The following is a 16,736-nucleotide window of genomic DNA, read 5'->3' as shown; positions in this document are numbered from 1 at the left end:
GCTATTCCTCTTCCCTTGCATCCTTTAAAGCACATGGTTCTTAAACCTGGCTGCACATCAGAATCACCTAGGGAGCTTTAAAAATGCCAACTGCAAGCCAATTGAATCTGAATTTCTGCGTGAAGAGATCCAGCATAGGTAAGGACACCTACTTACCTATGCTTTTAAAACACCCCAGGTGATTTTGGTATGTTCCAGGCCTGAGATCCAATTAGAGCCATGGCTCTTTGGTTCTTAAAGCTTTTGGTTCTTAAAGTAATGTAACCCTTAGACAGATAGAAATCAACATCCTAGGAAACTTGTTAGAAATACAAATTCAGGAGGCCTTTCCCTCTTACTGAATCAGAAACTCAGGGTAATGGGGTCTAAAAATCTGTGTTTTAACAAGGTTCCAGGTGATTTCAATGCAAGGTAAAATTTGAGAACCACTGACTCAAAGTGGGTGTTTTTGAAAATTTAACGTGTATTTGAACTATCTTGTCCAAATGTAAATTCTGACTCAGTATGTTTGGAATGCTGCTTGAGATTGTGAGTTTCTAACAAGCTCCCTGAGCATGCTACCAATCTACTGACCACACTTTCAGCAGCAAAGTGTCAGGATACAGCTTTCTTTCTATGGAATTATCCAGGTACATTATATAGGAAAACAGTTATACCTCAGTTAGTCACAAGTTTATACACAGATTAGACTTTTCATGGTAAGTTTACATTTTCTTTTAATACAATCTGGTGAATGTGCACATTAGCTCTAACAGTCCTGAATAAAATCTTTTTAGGTTTTGGTCCAACATTTTCTAAACTGTTTTCAAAGTTCTTCATGAAATCATTGGTTTCCTAGGATTCTGCCTATAAGAATATTCCTAGAATTAAGTTTTTCTACTCCTGCAAAACAGTCCAAATGTACTTCTATTCCCTTTGTCTTATCTGCCAAAATCTTTCATTTCCAAACCCAATTTCTATAGCAGCATCTGACCAGCATCCCCATTCTGAGTCCTATAATTAAATTCTTATCTCTAGATTTTAATTGTTTGTACATGTAATAGTATAAATCTAATTATGTCCAAGAGTGAGTTATACAACATTCAGGTAAGTATGGTCTGTCAGGGATGGCTGGGTGCCTCAAGCAGTTAAGTCTCTCACTCTTGATTTTGGCTCAGGTCATTATCTCAGGGCTGGTTGTGAGATCTAGCCCAGAATTGGCTAGGTGCTGGGTGTGGAGACTGCTTAAGACTCTCTCTCTTTTTCTCTGTCCCTCCCCCCTTCAAAAAAAAATAATACAGTTTGTCAGAATGCTGATTTTGTTGCATTTTTTTTACCACAATACCCGGGATTCATTGTCTCGCTGCTTCAAAGAATGAAGAGGTGGACACTAAATGAGCAGCAGGCAAAAGTTTATTAGAATATAAGACTAGAAAGGAAGAATAGAAGGAAAGCTCTTGTATAGAGTACATTTGAAAGTGAATGCCCAAGGACTATAGGCAAGGGTCCTTGTTTTATAAGGTTCTGGTCAGCCCTCCCCCCTCCATTTCCCCTTGTTCCTTCTCAGTTTCTATCCTTATTGGCTTGATAGTTCTACATGCTGGGTTGTCCATTTCTGATTGGCTCGTTTCCATTGTATGAGGGGTGGTCTATGGCCATACTTAAGTCTTCTGTCAAATTCCAGAGGGGAAACCTGAGGAGGAGTAGGTGGGGTCTGCTACATTCTTAAGAGGAACCTCATGACTGAGGGGACTTCTTGTGGTTAGACACTCCCAGCATTGTTCCAAAATAGGTGTTTTTCCCCATCCAGGGACCTCAGGCCCTAATCTTTCCCTCTGCCTACACAATCCTATCTTTCATCATAGTTTCCCTGAGATCACACAACTTGGGGGTAAATTTGACTCTTGTTGCAGTTACTGAATACTATTCTGATAGAGCCTCCCTTGCTTATTTCTGCCTTACCTTGTTTGGTTTACAATAGAACTAAGAAGGAACACACAGTCAATTCAAGTTTGGACACAATCAAATGTGACACATGTTTTTTGTATTTAGAATAAATCCTCTTGAATATATGAAATAATTAATTTTAAGAGACTTTTATTGTGAAGTATAAAATATTCAGAAATGATTAAAAATTTTTTCAGTTACAGTATTAATTTAATAATCTTTCCAAGAGAAAGCACCACATTAAAAAATGACATTCATAACAAACAATCTAAAATGCTATGATAAAATAATTAATAGTAATTACAACAGCAAATCATGAAATTCAGAAATTTCTAACCATAGATCTGAATCAGGGGTCTCAAACTCAGATGTGTTCAGGGCTAAGTAGGAAACACAAAGTAGTGAAGTAGCCTTATATAAGGAGTCTATAGGCTGTGGCAAATTAGGGAATGCATGCCCAGTTGAAAGACTTCAAATTACAACAATTTTAAAACATTATGCACACTGAATAAAACAGCTGTGGGCCAAGCTGCCTGAATACCAATACTGCCAGTTTGCAACTGTGGCCTAAATGAATTTCTAGTAGTTTATATACCAATTCTCAAAATGGCAGACTGTACTTTTTAAAATATATGTGTTGTCTATATATGTATGTGTATAAATATATATATTTATGTATGTGTATAAATATATACATATATTTATACAGTGTGTGTGTGTGTGTGTGTGTTTTCTACACAGATATATGAAGCTTGAGTCACTATTTTGGGATGTATGGATACAAAAAACTTTAGGATAAGGTATTTTGCACCTTGAATTAATCAATTTAGGAAGTTGCATGGATATATTCTTAAAACATCTGCTTAAGAGATGAAATTTTTAAAATACCTCCTTTCACATTTGGGAAAAATTAGTTATGCCTAAGAGTTAATTAAAATGAAATGAAATTTCAGTCTTTTACCAATAGAAAGTTATATACCACAGTACATTACTGCTTAGTAAGAAATATTTAGGTGAAAAATAAATTTCTAAATTTATTTAGTAATAAATTACTAAAGCCATAGTTCAGAAAGCACTCAATCATATTGCCTCACTATATATGAAGAAAATCCTTGTAATTCAGTTAACAATAAATTTTACTTTATCTTTAAAGGGTATTTTGTTTAAAAATTTTAGTATATTTTATATTTTCAGTTAAAAGTAAAGGTTCTAATCTGAAGATATAACATTGCTAAAGACCAAATGGCTGTAACCAAGTTGGTTTGGTTTCCTATGCCAAAGCAGTTTCACAGAATTTACGATTTTGTATACCATTAATGACTTCACATTAGTGACTTTTAAATAGCTTTTAAAAGCTAAGGTGATGGGAACATTAGAGTTACAAAATATTTTAAAAGGCTATGAAGGCACATTATAATTCAAATATCCTTGCTACACTAGGAATACATATTTTAAAATAATCCACAGACAACACAGATTTCAAACAAATAAAACTCAAGTACATTTATTCCAAACCTTGATACAATACTCAAAAATATTTTCTACTTTTTTCAAACATTTTAGATCTTAGCTTGAGAAGCTTAACATAAAACGAAAGCACAGCACCAAATCTAGCCATATAATCTTCCCCTTAAAAAAGTTAGTAGTTACTATAACTTTTCTGTAAAATAAACTCATATGGAACAAATCAATTTCATATATGGCCTTTAATTTCTGAAATTAAAAGCCAAAGCTGTTTAAGTGTATCTAACTAAAGTTAGATATTTAGGAAACCCAGAGTAGGTATACAAGAAAATGTTAAGACACAGTATCAAGTAATGCAGTAAGTCTTTCATTATTTACATTTTTGATGAACTGACACTTTTTAAGAAGGGGAAATAGGTTTGGCATTGTTTTCTAACCTAGTATTTGGCAAAGTCTCAAAGTACAGCCAAGTCATATGCATCTTATTTGCATTCCCACATTTGTTTTAATTATTAAAACCACTTATGTATGACGCCATTAGGAATTTTTTAGAATTCAAAGTTAACACTGCGTTTTACACACCATGAAGTATTTCCATGGCAGAGATTAAATTGAAAATAAGATTATAAATTCACTATGAATCATAAAAAGAAAGAAACATGTTCTCAAGTCAAGTCAATAGTAGAACTATCACATAAGGGTATACAATACAGGCTGATGTTATTACAAACTTAGTTTGATTTAGCAGTTCTTTAAAAACCAATAGGGCTTCAATGAATAAATTTATTTTAATTAATAAATTATTCACAATTAAAAAGTTAAAGTTTTCATAAATAGCAACAACAGACTAGACATTGAGTATATGGGATTCCCACAAAACAATAACAAAATATTTCAACACTATTTCATCCAAATATTGGTTTAAAATTATTTAAATGTATTTAAAGATTGTTAATGACTGATTTATATGAGTTCCAGACTAAATTAATACAAATTAGCTATTTAGTGCTGTCTGCTTGTTCTTCACATCATCAAAGGATGAAACTCCTTTTGTAAACAATATGATGGCCATACTGGTTATATACAGTGATCCAATTAGTTAGCATATTTATGGAGGAAGCGTTCAAATGCATCATAGATGGCACGTCTAAATTAAATATGAAAGAAGAACTATAAGTAATGAGCAAAAAAGGAAGACAGTACTTTTATTGTTAGTTATTTCCAAAATTACCTGTGGCTTGCAACCTGACTTCCTCTCCAAATAGGTCTGAAAGAGGCAGGTATCTGAGGATAGGTGTTTGGGTCCATGTAACTTCACCACTACTAGAAAACCTCAAATGTGCTTTCAACTGATGATGAATTCAAACTTATATAATATCTATGTATTTATATACTATGTATGTGAAAAATATAATGTATATATGTAAGTCACTTGTTGAAAATTAATTGGCTACACTAAACTTTTCATAATGTAGTATTCAATTTATTTCATAAATTAAGATAAGGGTATTTTTTGTCCAGAAAAACACATGTGCCTAGCAACTGAACTTAAAAGCAAAAGCCTTAAAAAAAAAAAAAAAAGAAAAGAAAAAGAAAAAGCCTTAGTTTCCTATAGTACTTTCAAAAGGTATTTTAATTGGACATTTAAGGTGACATCTAAAAGTTGAAGTAAATGAGTGACAACATACAAAATTACTTCTTGGATTAAAAAGAGCTAAAACATGTCAAACATATAGTATACACAATTCTTCTATTATATAGCTATAAAGCTGGCAGTTTTGTTTTGTTTTTTTAATGGTTTTATTTATTTTTGAGAGAGAGAGAGAGAGAGAGAGTGAGCAGGGGAGAGGCAGAGAGAGAGGGACACACAGAAACCAAAGCAGGCTCCAGGCTCCAAGCTATCAGCACAGAGCCTGACGCGGGGCTCGAACCCATGAACTGTTGAGATCATGACCTGAGCTGAAGTTGGATGCTTAACTGACTGAGCCACCCAGACAGCCCTGCAGCTGGCAGTTTTGAAACATATCATGCACAGGGTACTAAGCACTTTATGTGAACTAATACACTTAACCATTAATGATAAATATATTCCAATGATAACCTTTTGCCATTAAATCTGAATAGAAGTGGAAATAATAAAGGCTGTAAAATACTAGAGATATAGAATCAAAGGTTTTTGTAAGTTCTAATAAATACTGGAGTCATATAAGATTATTAGCATTAAAACCAATATTTCACTTCTCATTTAAGATTCCATATTCACTTGCTACGGAAAAACATTGCTCAATTATTCCACAGATACTTATGCCATCTTGAGAGAAGAAAAGAATGGAGTGAAAAACTCATAATGAACCAAAGCAAGTTTTACAAACTGTGTTCCTCCCTATACCCTAAAATACCTGGCTATTAATATTTGAAGAGTGTAAAAACACACAATAAAATATGCCTATCATACAACTCCTCCAGTTCTTTAGAAGAAACAAGAAGAGGATGAGATAGGTAAGAATACCACAAGGTGAGAACTGAGTGGGGCAGGAAAAAAAGGAAAGTGGACTAAAACATACAATAAAAATACCCAATCCTCTAAGTTTTTTGAGGCAAAAAATTACGAAACCAAATAAATAGATATTAGACCAATCATCTTACCTGAAGAGTCCTTGTTTAAAAAGATAAGCACTAATATGACCCCCTTCTAGATACCGGATTTCACAACCGGGCCAGATTTCTTGTAGACTTCGAACTCCTGTTCGTGGAATGTAGGCATCTTCTTTGGCTTGAACCACTATAATGAGGCTTGGGTCAACTGGAACTAGGTATGGAATTTTAAAAGATGCAACATATATACTTTTAAAAAGTTCTAAGATTTTTATATAAATACTATCATATTAGAAAATAAAACATACTTGATAGTACAGTAAGTCAAGTTGGTCAAATTACAACTTTTTGATTAAGTTAAAAGTCAACTATAATATTACATAATATCATAATATTCATCTCTAATACAATGAGATGAACATTCTAAAGAAGGTATGAAATCCAATATATTTTTAGTTAACTATTAAGATGGATTTTTTTTTTAAGTTTACTCATTTATTTTTTAGGAGAGAGTGAGTGCACACGAGTGCACACTAGCAGGGCAGGGACTCAGAGAGAGAGAGAGAGAGGGAGAGAGAGAATCCCAAGCAGGCCCCATGCTGTCAGCGCAGAGCCCGACATAGGGCTTGCACAAACTGTGAGATCATGACTTGAGCCGAAATCAAGAGCTGGATGCTTAACCAACTGAGCCACCCAGGCACCCCTAATTAGATGGATTTAGATTTTCATGGATAAAATATGATATATTTAAATAATCAACTTATCCTGTAAAATACATTTTGGAGCCAACAATAAACATACTCTTGAAAATATGAAATTATTTTGTAAACATCCTTAAAATGTAAAGCATCCTTAGAAATATTTCACAAATATTTACACATCAGCAAACATTCTCCATTTCATATAAAATTGGTACCTGAGAAATTTGCCACATGAGTACATTCATCCATGACTCCTTTCATGAATATTAAAGATTCTTTCTGAAGATTGTTTCTTCTTTGTTCTTTACTGAGTAGGTGATATGACTGAGGGCCACAGCTTGTATAACTACTTTTATTGGGTGAAAGTGTTTGATTGAAGCACTCCATCTTAGAGGTATCTTGCAACAAGAGTCCTTCTGATGTGGCACTGATAGATCTTTTATTAGATTGATGGTAGTCACTAGGTTTTTGGGATACAACTTGGTCTGTCATATCTAAATTTAAAGTTCTAGACACCAGATTAAGGTTAGTTAGCTTGTCTGCACCAATAGGGAAGCGTTTCACAAACTCTTGTCCCATTTTGAAAGAATCTGTCTGAATATACAAAAGAAGACATCATTTAGTATAAAATACATTTTATTTAACAACTTGTTAAAAGAAAAAGAAAACACAAATGTCCATCAATGAATAAATAAACAAAATGTGCTATAGACATACAATGGATTATCATTTAGTCTTAAAAGGGAACAATATTCTGATACATATGACAATGGATGAACTTTGAAGACATTACACTAAACGAATAAGCCAGAAACAAAGAACAAATACTGTATGATTTTAAGTTTTATGAGGTACCTAGAATAGTCAAATTTATAGAGACAGAAAACAGAGTGGGGATTGCCAGGGCTGGAAGGAGGGGTTAATGAAGAGTTACTGTTCAATGGGTACAGAGCTTCAGTTCAATAAAATGAAAAAGTTCTGGAGATGGATGGTGGTGATGGACAGAGGTGATGGCTGCACAACAATGTGAATGCATTTATTAACACCATTGAACTGTAAACTTAAAAATGGTTGAAATAGTAAATTTTATGTTGCATATATCTGACAACTTAAAAAATAACAGAGAAAAAAGAGATTTCAGAATTTATCTGAGGACTAAGATAAATGACTTATACTATATTGCTTAATGTTTCCTATTAAACAATAAAGGGTATCATTTAGTCTGCATCATGTTTTTATTGCCAAAGTTTTGAAATTCATGATCTGCCTTAATCTTAGAACTTCCAAAAGCCTTATGAGTGTATCCTGGCAGTAATACATCAGCTACCTCAAATCCCTTTCTTAGGCTGAACTAAGAAGAATTAAAAATTATCAAGGAAAAAATATTACCTATTAAAATCTCAAAAGGATGTACTAAGTTTAAGGACTTGTAAGTACAATGTAATTTAAGTAAAAATAAATGTTGTTAAATACTAAAGACAAAGTCAAAAGAAATAAAAATGACAGCCTGGGAAAATATATTTGCAACTTATATGACAAAGAGCCAACTGCTTTAATTTATTAAAAGCTAGAAATGAATATAAAGTCCAAAACCACAATAGAAAAAGTGAGCAAAGGATATGCACATAAAGGTCACAGAAAATGAAATAGAAATTACCCTTAAACTTATAAACATGTTCAATTTCACTTAAAATTAAGTAAATTAAATAAAAACAATACCAATTTTCACCATTAGGTTGACAAAAAAAAAAATGAAACCCGTAAGTTTGCTAACACACTGAATTTGTGAAATTATGGGAAAACAGATACACATGTTCCTGCTGGTAGTAAAAATTGAAACAACTAGAATTAGACAAAATCTAACCACATTACAAATGGAACAACATTTCTAGGAATTTACACTTGTGAAATTTATTCATGGCAGCAGTGTTTGTTACTAGTGAAAAATGAGAAACAACATTAATACCCATCAACAGGGAACTAGTTAATGAATCATGGTATGTCCATCCATATAGTCTCATGCAGCAGTAAAAGAGAAAAAGGAAACATTTGTGTATAGTCCATAAAAAAAGGTAAGAAAAAAGGTCATATTTCTATTGGTTTGAAAAATTCCTTGAAACATTAATAAATAGTGGGTTATTTGTTGAGGGAGATAGGACCTAGACAAATTGGGAGTATGGGTAGGAACTGTTTCATTACATGCCTTTTTATACTTTTTGATGCTTGAACATATGACCTACAAGCTATTTAAAAAATTAAAGAATGAAAAATTGATTGAAGGCAGGGAAAAAATCCAACAAACTTGGTTAACAGAAAAAATCACTAGAGTCATCTGGACCAAAAAACTGTACACCTGAAAACATTGAGAAATGTAAGATCAAGCACCCCAGAATTACTCAGAGGGGTACACCAACAACTTTAAATGCTTTTGATTAGAAAAACACAGTTTTTATAACAAAAAAGGAAGCCATCTTGACATTCCCTGAATATGTATTGCTGTGAACAAGTTCTGAGACAAAAAGAGTTGTATACAACCACCAAGAGTCAGAGACATAAAAAAAGTGCTGGGTAAGACTACACTGCTGTTTCAGACAACCAAAATTTTTGACATCCCTTTAAAAAGATGCATATTGAGTTTTATCATAAGTTCTCAAATATAGGCATTTTTTTATTATATGTATGGGGGAACACAAGGAACTAACTAGCAGGTAGAGATATTTTGTTACAAAGTTCTTAGGCAAGTAAATACCTTTTGAGGTTATGCAAGATAGATTTCCTTTACAAGAGTGAGATTTATAGTGATGTAATCATAAATAAAAAGTCCTAATTGATAGTATAGATGTTTTTTCTTTCTGAGATTTCTTGAGATCCTTGGTAACTTCCAAACTGAATGTATAAAATTTAAAAATTCATAAAAAGAAAAAAAACATGAAAGGAATTGGTCACCTTAGGAGACTAAGAGGGAACCAATTCATTATCTTGAAAACTAGTAAATTAAGGGAAAGATATCAAGCATTTATCCTGCCTTTCATATATGAACTGAGCCAAATAACAGGTAACCAATAAGTGCCTTTTTATACAAGTGTTCAAATTAATAAATAAAAAAGAAATGACAGATTTAGAATATCAAGCATTTTGCAGTCCTCCACTAATAGACATAGGCATTAAACATCAATGGAAGCTTACACCACAAAATAGAGACAACCGGACATTATGTGCTTCCGACACTCCTACCAAAGAAATAAAAACTGAGTTTAATCAAGCCTCTAGACCCAGCTGCCAACTTTCAGGCAATATAGAGAATGAGTGAACATGCTAAACTATACCATGAGAATGCAATAAAAAATATCTAGATGGTGAGAAACTCTAAAGGTAAATAGTCTAAATTCTTCAACAGATAAATTATAAGGAAAAGGAAAGGAATGGAAGGGAACTTACAGATTAAAAGACACAGAAAAGCACATCAAAAAAAAGAATTGTAGTGTATAAGGATACATATTTGGACAATAAAATTATTTTAAAAACAGAAGGAAGTAATTACTATAAAAATAAGGGTAATGATTAGCAGTGCGGGGAGAAGGGCTTTTTAATTAGGACACATGGGAGTGGTTTCTGTGTTGGGTGGTCAATTTCTATTCTTGACCTATTACAAACAGGTTTTCTGTTTAATAAATGTTGTAAGCCATACATTTACTTTGCACGATTTTTTATATCTATATTTTCTTTTATTTATTTTTAAAATGTTTATTTATTTTCGAGAGAGAGAGTGAGTGAGTGCAAGCAGGGGAGGGGCAGAGAGAGAGATGGAGAGAGAGAATCCCAAGCAGGCTCCATGCTGTTAGCACGGAGCCTGACGTGGGGCTTGATGTCACAACTGTGAGATCATGACCTGAGCTGAAATCAAGAGTCAGAGGCTTAACTGAGCCACCCAGGTGCCCCTATTTATATTTTATTTTAAAATGAAGAATCTTAAAAACTAAAAAACAGTACTGCCTTTTAACAAATTTGCGATTCTTTTTAAAAATTGAAAACGTGAAACACAATCAACTTTTGCCCCCCTCCAATGTTATGCAGAAATTAAAAATACTTACTCCACAATATTCAAGCATGTGAATAATTTCTTCTTCATAAACTGTCTGTGTATAATACTGCTTTTCCAGCTCCCTCCAATTAATTGATTTACTTAGCACACCCTGAAATAACAAACTAAATTAAGATCAAACCACACTATCAAGCATTTTGTCCAATAATTTTATTATTAATGTGCAGAAAACAGTAAACATAGCAGGCTTGAGATTTCCTATCTTTAGAAAGCTCTACTTGCAATGTTGGCCCTTGATTAGAGTCTGGGAACTGGACTAATAAACAGTTCTTTGCCCCAATATATATCTTTCTAAATGATAAAGTGATAAATGATAAAGTCATTGTGACAAACAGTGTAGTTTCTGCTGAACACATACTTTCCCTCTGGAGTTTTGGTACATGAGGCAGAGACTGCCTAAGTGATTGACCCCTGATAAAAACCCTGGACTCTCAGGCTCAATCAACCTTCACTGATGGACATTTTGTACATAGTGTCATAACGCATTGCTAGAGGAATTAAACACAGCCTGTGAGCTTCCAGTGGAAGGTTGTGCTTGATTTCCTCTGGACTTTGCCTCATGTGCCTTTTCCCTTTGCTAATTCTGTATTGTATCCTTTTGATGTAATAAGTCTTAGTTGTGAGTAATACTAGGTGGTATGTCCTGTGATTTCTTCTAGAGAACCACCAAACCTGGAGGGGGTTTTAGGAACCCCCAAAACAATTACCTTTCATTACATATAGCTATTTAAGTATTAATTGCAATTAAATTACCGTAGTGAAGACTCCAGATGCTGTGGACCAAGACAGGCATGGGATCAATGGCATGGGCTTAGGCCAGTTGGATACTGCTAAGGAAGCCATCTGAAATATGTTTAACAGTCAAAGAGCTTCTGTTTAAATTTCTATTCATTAAAATGAAAACTATTTACTATGAAGAAAGTAGTCTGGTAAGACTTCATTTACTATGAAGAAAGTAGTAATTGGTAAGATAAGACATGAACACAAAATCTCTAACTACTTGGAGTGCCTGGCTGGCTCAGTTGGTAGAGCATGCGACTCTTGATCTCAGGGTTGTAAGTGTGAGCTCCACATTGGGTAAAGAGATTACTTAAAAATAAAATCTTAAAAAATCTCTAAATACTCATGAGAATGTCTAGCAACCTTGTGAAACTCCAAATCATAAATTCAACAACAACATATAACTTCTCCCTTAGAAAGTAATAAAGTACATTGGAAAATTTTAAGTAATCTCAAGACCTTCCACAGAGAACTACTTTCTACTGGGTAAATATAGAGCAAACATGCTGAAATGTAGACGCTAGGCAGGAGGCTAATCACACTCCGTACTTAAGTGACCTGCTCAGTGACAACAAAATCACAACTATAAAATCTCAGACCTTTGAGGCTGACTGTAAAAAGGCTGGTGAACTACAAAGCAAATTATATAACTTATATAATGTAATGTGTGTGTTTAGAGAAAGGAAAAGTTATTTTTTGGCTAGGGGAATCAGAGAAGGCTTCATGAAATGGCTGTCCTTTAGGGGAAATGAAAGATGGGGTCTTGTCTTCTATATAAAGAAGACAACATGATCAAAGGCAAGATGGTGAAAAAGTGCAAAGTCTGCTAGGAAAACAGCCAATATAACTTACTTTGGCTAGTCAATAGGGCATATATGGTGAATGGGGTGAGGGAGATAGGTAGGCTAGAAAGACTGAATAGCAACAGATGAGAAGTCCCTTTTGCTCTGTATATAATGGGAAATTAATAAAGAGGCCTGAACAAAAGAGTGGCAATGTCAAAGAAGTGATTCAAGGAAGCTAAAATGATAGCACTTCATAAGATTGATTAGAAAGAGTAAGATCTGGGGTAGGAAACCAATCAGTATAGGCAGTAGTTCAGGTGAAAGTTCTAAGATCCTAATCTAGGTCATAACAATGCAAACATTACTAGGTAGGGAAAAGAAATAATTTTCCACCCTTCAATTTCACTAATAATATTTTTGAATTTTAGTCAGTTTTTAAACTTAATTTTATAATTCAAATTACTTACAGATAACTATATACATTTTGTTGTTGTTTCTTTTAAAATGTATGGAGTAAATAATATGTTCAGGAAACAATTAGAGCATATCAATAGCCCTTACTGAACCAACTGCTTCATGGAGAAAAACTGCTAAACAAGTAATCACAATGCAGTGAAATAAGTACTAATAAGAGATGAAGTACAGTCTAGGGTTTAGGCTGGGAGTGGAGGAACTTCTCATAGGAAGTAAGCTCTAGACTGGAACCAGAAGGGCAAACTGTTATTTGGTTAGGTGAAAAGGCATGAGAAGGCACTAGGAGAATGCTAGCACCTAGCATATCTAAAGCCCACTGGAATAGCAAGCCTTTGGCAGGTTTTAAGCAGGAGACAGCAGAGATGAGATTTAGGAAAATCACTCTAGTTATGGTGTGGAGAAAAACTAAGAAGTTTAATGAAAGAAAAGACTAGAGAAAGAGAAACCAATTAGGAGGCTGTTTCAGTATATTCTAGAAGACAAAGGTATAACAGGTACCTCTTTATCACTGGGGGCAGCAATAAGAGATAAATGAAAAGTATTTTCTACATTTGCTATCTTCACCAATTTAACAGCAAAGTAAGTCACTTATATTTGAGATGTGAAAAGTTAAATTTTATAAAAATTAACTTTTAATACAATATTAAATTAAATTCAATACCTGAGCTATGACTATGAAGTACAATCACTGTCTATATAAATCATACAAAAAAATCATTATAATGGGAAAAATTTAAAACCTGTTCCTGCTTTTGCCAAGACTAAAATTAATTCTACATCTTAAGTAAATTTTTAAAATAACTACATTCTCTAGATCTTACAAACATAATCACAATTAAGTATCAGTTGAAATTAAAAGGCTTACATGTCCTCCCATGGATATTCCGGTCATTCCTAGAGGTCCATAACCCTCTCTCTCTAGCCAGTGCAAGAGAGCTGCAGATTCTAAAACAAGAGCTCCTCCCATCACAAAAAGGTCAGACACGTTTTTTAGGCTGGACCTTCTAGCCTCACAAGACAAAAGAGAAAATTATTTATGTATTTACATTTTAATATATGCAAAATTACAACAGGCAGCCAGACTTCATGTTTTTCTTTTAAAGGACCAGATAGCTAATGGAACAAACTGATGGAATTAAGAGTGCTAACATTATTCTACATATTAATCAGCTAATACTTATTTTTTTTAAAAGTTATATCTGCTCTTTATTGAAATTCAATTAACTACTTTGAAGCCCAGGAAATATATTTATTTGATAGCACTTAAACAAACGGTTAAAAAATATTCGTGGTTGTCCTGTATGAATTTACACAGGGGTAAATTATTACAATAGAACTTAAAGCATAAAAATTTTAAAAGCAATGTAAAAGAACTTAACCTAATACGAGGCTCATGTATTACCAAAATCTTAAATATGTTGCTTATTTTCAAAAAATACACAATTTATGAATCTAACCAACTGGAAAATTTTTTATTTTTTAAATAGTAGTGTAATTAACATACAATGTTATATCAGTTTCAGCTGTATAACATGGTGATTTGACAGTTTTATACATTACTCAATGCTCACCATGGCAACTGCAATCACCATATGTCACTATATAAATGTTACTAAAATATTGACTATATACCCTATGCTTTACTTTTAATAATTAAAAGTTGGTTGAAAAAGTAATTTTTCATAAAAATACATGTTTTTTTATTAACTTAAATAGGGCTGTCTGGAGGGCTAAGTCAGTTGTGTGTCACTCTTGATTTTGGCTCAGGTCATGATACCAGGGTGGTAGGATCCACTCCAAGTGCGGAGCCTACTTGGGATTCTCTCTCTCACCCTCTCCCCTGCTCTCTCTAAAATAAGAACAAAACCAATTCAACTAGAATTTTCTGTCTTTAGAAACTAATTTTACATGTAAGTACATTTCCTTATTAGAAGCATTTAAATCTTTTTAGATTCCAAACCATTCTTATATAGGCATACTTCATCTTATTGCACTTTGGATTGCACTGCATTTCTTACAAATTGAAGGTTTATGGGGTGCCTGGGTGCCTTAGTCAGTTAAGTGTCCGACTCCTGATTTCAGCTCAGGTCATGATCTCACACTTTGTGAGATTGAGCCCTGTGTGAGCCCTGAGATTCTCTCTTTCCATCTATCTCTGTTCCCACCCCACTTGTACACGCACGTGTACATAAATAAATGAATATTTAAAAAAGAACAAATTGAAGGTTTATGGCAACCCTGTATCGATTAAGTCTACGGATGCTACTTTTCCAAAAGCATTTGCTAACTTCATGTCTCTGTCACAATTTAATAATTTTCATACTATCGAGAAACCTTTTCATTGTATTTGTTATGGTGATCTGTGATGTTACTGTTGTAATTGTTCTGGGGCACCATGGAACTGCACGCATATAAGATGGCAAATTTAATGGATAAATGTTATGTGTGTTCTGACAGCTCCACTGACCAGCTGTTCTCCACCTCTCTACCTCTCTCCCACCTTCCTGTTCCCTAAGATATAAAAATCTTGAAAGTAGGCCAGTTGATAACCCTACAATGGCCTCTGTGTTCAAGTAAAAAGAGGAGTCACACATTTCTCACTTTAAGTCAAAAGCTAAAAATGATCAAGCTTAGTGAGGAAGGGATGTCAAAAGCGGAGATAGGCCAAAAGCTAGGCCTCTTGCAGCAAACAGTTAGCCAAGTTGTGAATGCAAAGTAAAAGTTCTTGAAGGAAATTAAAAGTGCTACTCCAGCGACCACACAAAATAGAAAGCAAAACGGTTTTCAATTTTGGAGAAGACTGGTCTGGATAGAAATCAAACCAGCCACAACATTGCCTTAAGCCAAAGCCTATTACAGAGAAAAGCCCTACCTCTCTTCAATTCTATGAAGGCTGAGAGAGGTGAAGAAGATGCAGAAGAACAGTCTGAAGCTAGAAGTTAGTTCATGAGGTTTAAGGAAGGAGGCCATCTCTATAACATAAAAGTGCAAGAAGGTAAAGCAGCAACTACTGATATGGAAGCTGCAGTAAGTTATCCAGAAGATCTAGTGAAGATAACTAACAAAGGCAGCTACAAATAAGCAACAGATTTTCAATGTTGAAAAACAGCATTCTGTTGGAAGAAGATGCCATCTAGGACTTTCATAGCTAGAGAAGAGATGACAATGGCCAGCTTCAAAGGAGGGGTTGACTCTCTTGTTAGGGGCTAATGCAGCTGGTGAAATATCTCCAAGGTATGCCTATTTAGTGGTTAAAAAGAATACTATCTTATTATTGAAGTGTCCAAGTTAGAATCTGTTTTCAAATTTTAGTTCATATAAAGACATACATGATTGGCCACTGGATGAAACCTTGTCGAGGTGTACAAAATTCACTTTATCAATGGTTGTTTACTGTATGTCTATGTAGGGTAATTATGCACAAAGAACTAGCAGCCGTAGGAATGCCAAGTTGTGAAAAACACATTTCTGGCCCCCAAAGAGCTTATGTCCACTGTCCTACCACATCTCCTCAGAGCTCTAAGTCAGAATTTCTCTTTATGGAAACTATGCTATCCTCTGTCAAAATAGATCATAGATGTGCTTCCTCATAAAACAGCCCATGTATCATTACATTTGTTTCTTATTCTCATTCCAATTTTCTATTGATGATCACGTAATTCCCCTGATTATGTATTTTGGCCTCTTACGGAAGTCTGAATTATCAAACTCACTTCAGTTTGCTTTTTTTTTTTTTTAATTTTTTTTTCAACGTTTATTTATTTTTGGGACAGAGAGAGACAGAGCATGAACGGGGGAGGGGCAGAGAGAGAGGGAGACACAGAATCGGAAACAGGCTCCAGGCTCTGAGCCATCAGCCCAGACCCCGACGCGGGGCTCGAACTCACGGACCGCGGGATCGTGACCTGG

At 34.1% G+C, this 16,736-nt stretch overlaps 1 protein-coding gene across 6 annotated transcripts in view; it reads right to left on the bottom strand.

Moving 5' to 3' along the window:
* Window positions 1-3,403: 3,403 nt before the first annotated feature.
* ABHD18 (abhydrolase domain containing 18) overlaps window positions 3,404-16,736 on the bottom strand; it is a 42,461-nt gene continuing 29,128 nt past the window's right edge. For 5 of the 6 annotated variants that reach the window (XM_047091502.1, XM_047091500.1, XM_047091501.1 and 2 more), the window contains 6 exons: window positions 13,693-13,831; window positions 11,542-11,631; window positions 10,778-10,879; window positions 6,902-7,280; window positions 6,037-6,199; window positions 3,404-4,537 (listed from right to left, as the gene is read on the bottom strand). In XM_047091502.1, the coding sequence (XP_046947458.1) occupies window positions 4,486-4,537; window positions 6,037-6,199; window positions 6,902-7,280; window positions 10,778-10,879; window positions 11,542-11,631; window positions 13,693-13,831 (925 nt within the window). In that variant the 3' untranslated portion in view covers window positions 3,404-4,485. Of the gene's footprint in view, window positions 4,538-6,036; window positions 6,200-6,901; window positions 7,281-10,777; window positions 10,880-11,541; window positions 11,632-13,692; window positions 13,837-16,736 lie in introns of all 6 variants that reach the window. The other variant, XM_047091505.1, reaches the window with a different exon arrangement.

This window comes from Lynx rufus, unplaced genomic scaffold (assembly GCF_022079265.1).
Source record: "Lynx rufus isolate CCGP_SWC_20201006 ecotype Redwood Valley unplaced genomic scaffold, mLynRuf1.p SCAF_3, whole genome shotgun sequence".
Taxonomy (NCBI): domain Eukaryota; kingdom Metazoa; phylum Chordata; class Mammalia; order Carnivora; family Felidae; genus Lynx; species Lynx rufus.
Note: the sequence above shows the minus strand (reverse complement) of the source record. Positions and strands in the feature narration are given on the sequence as shown.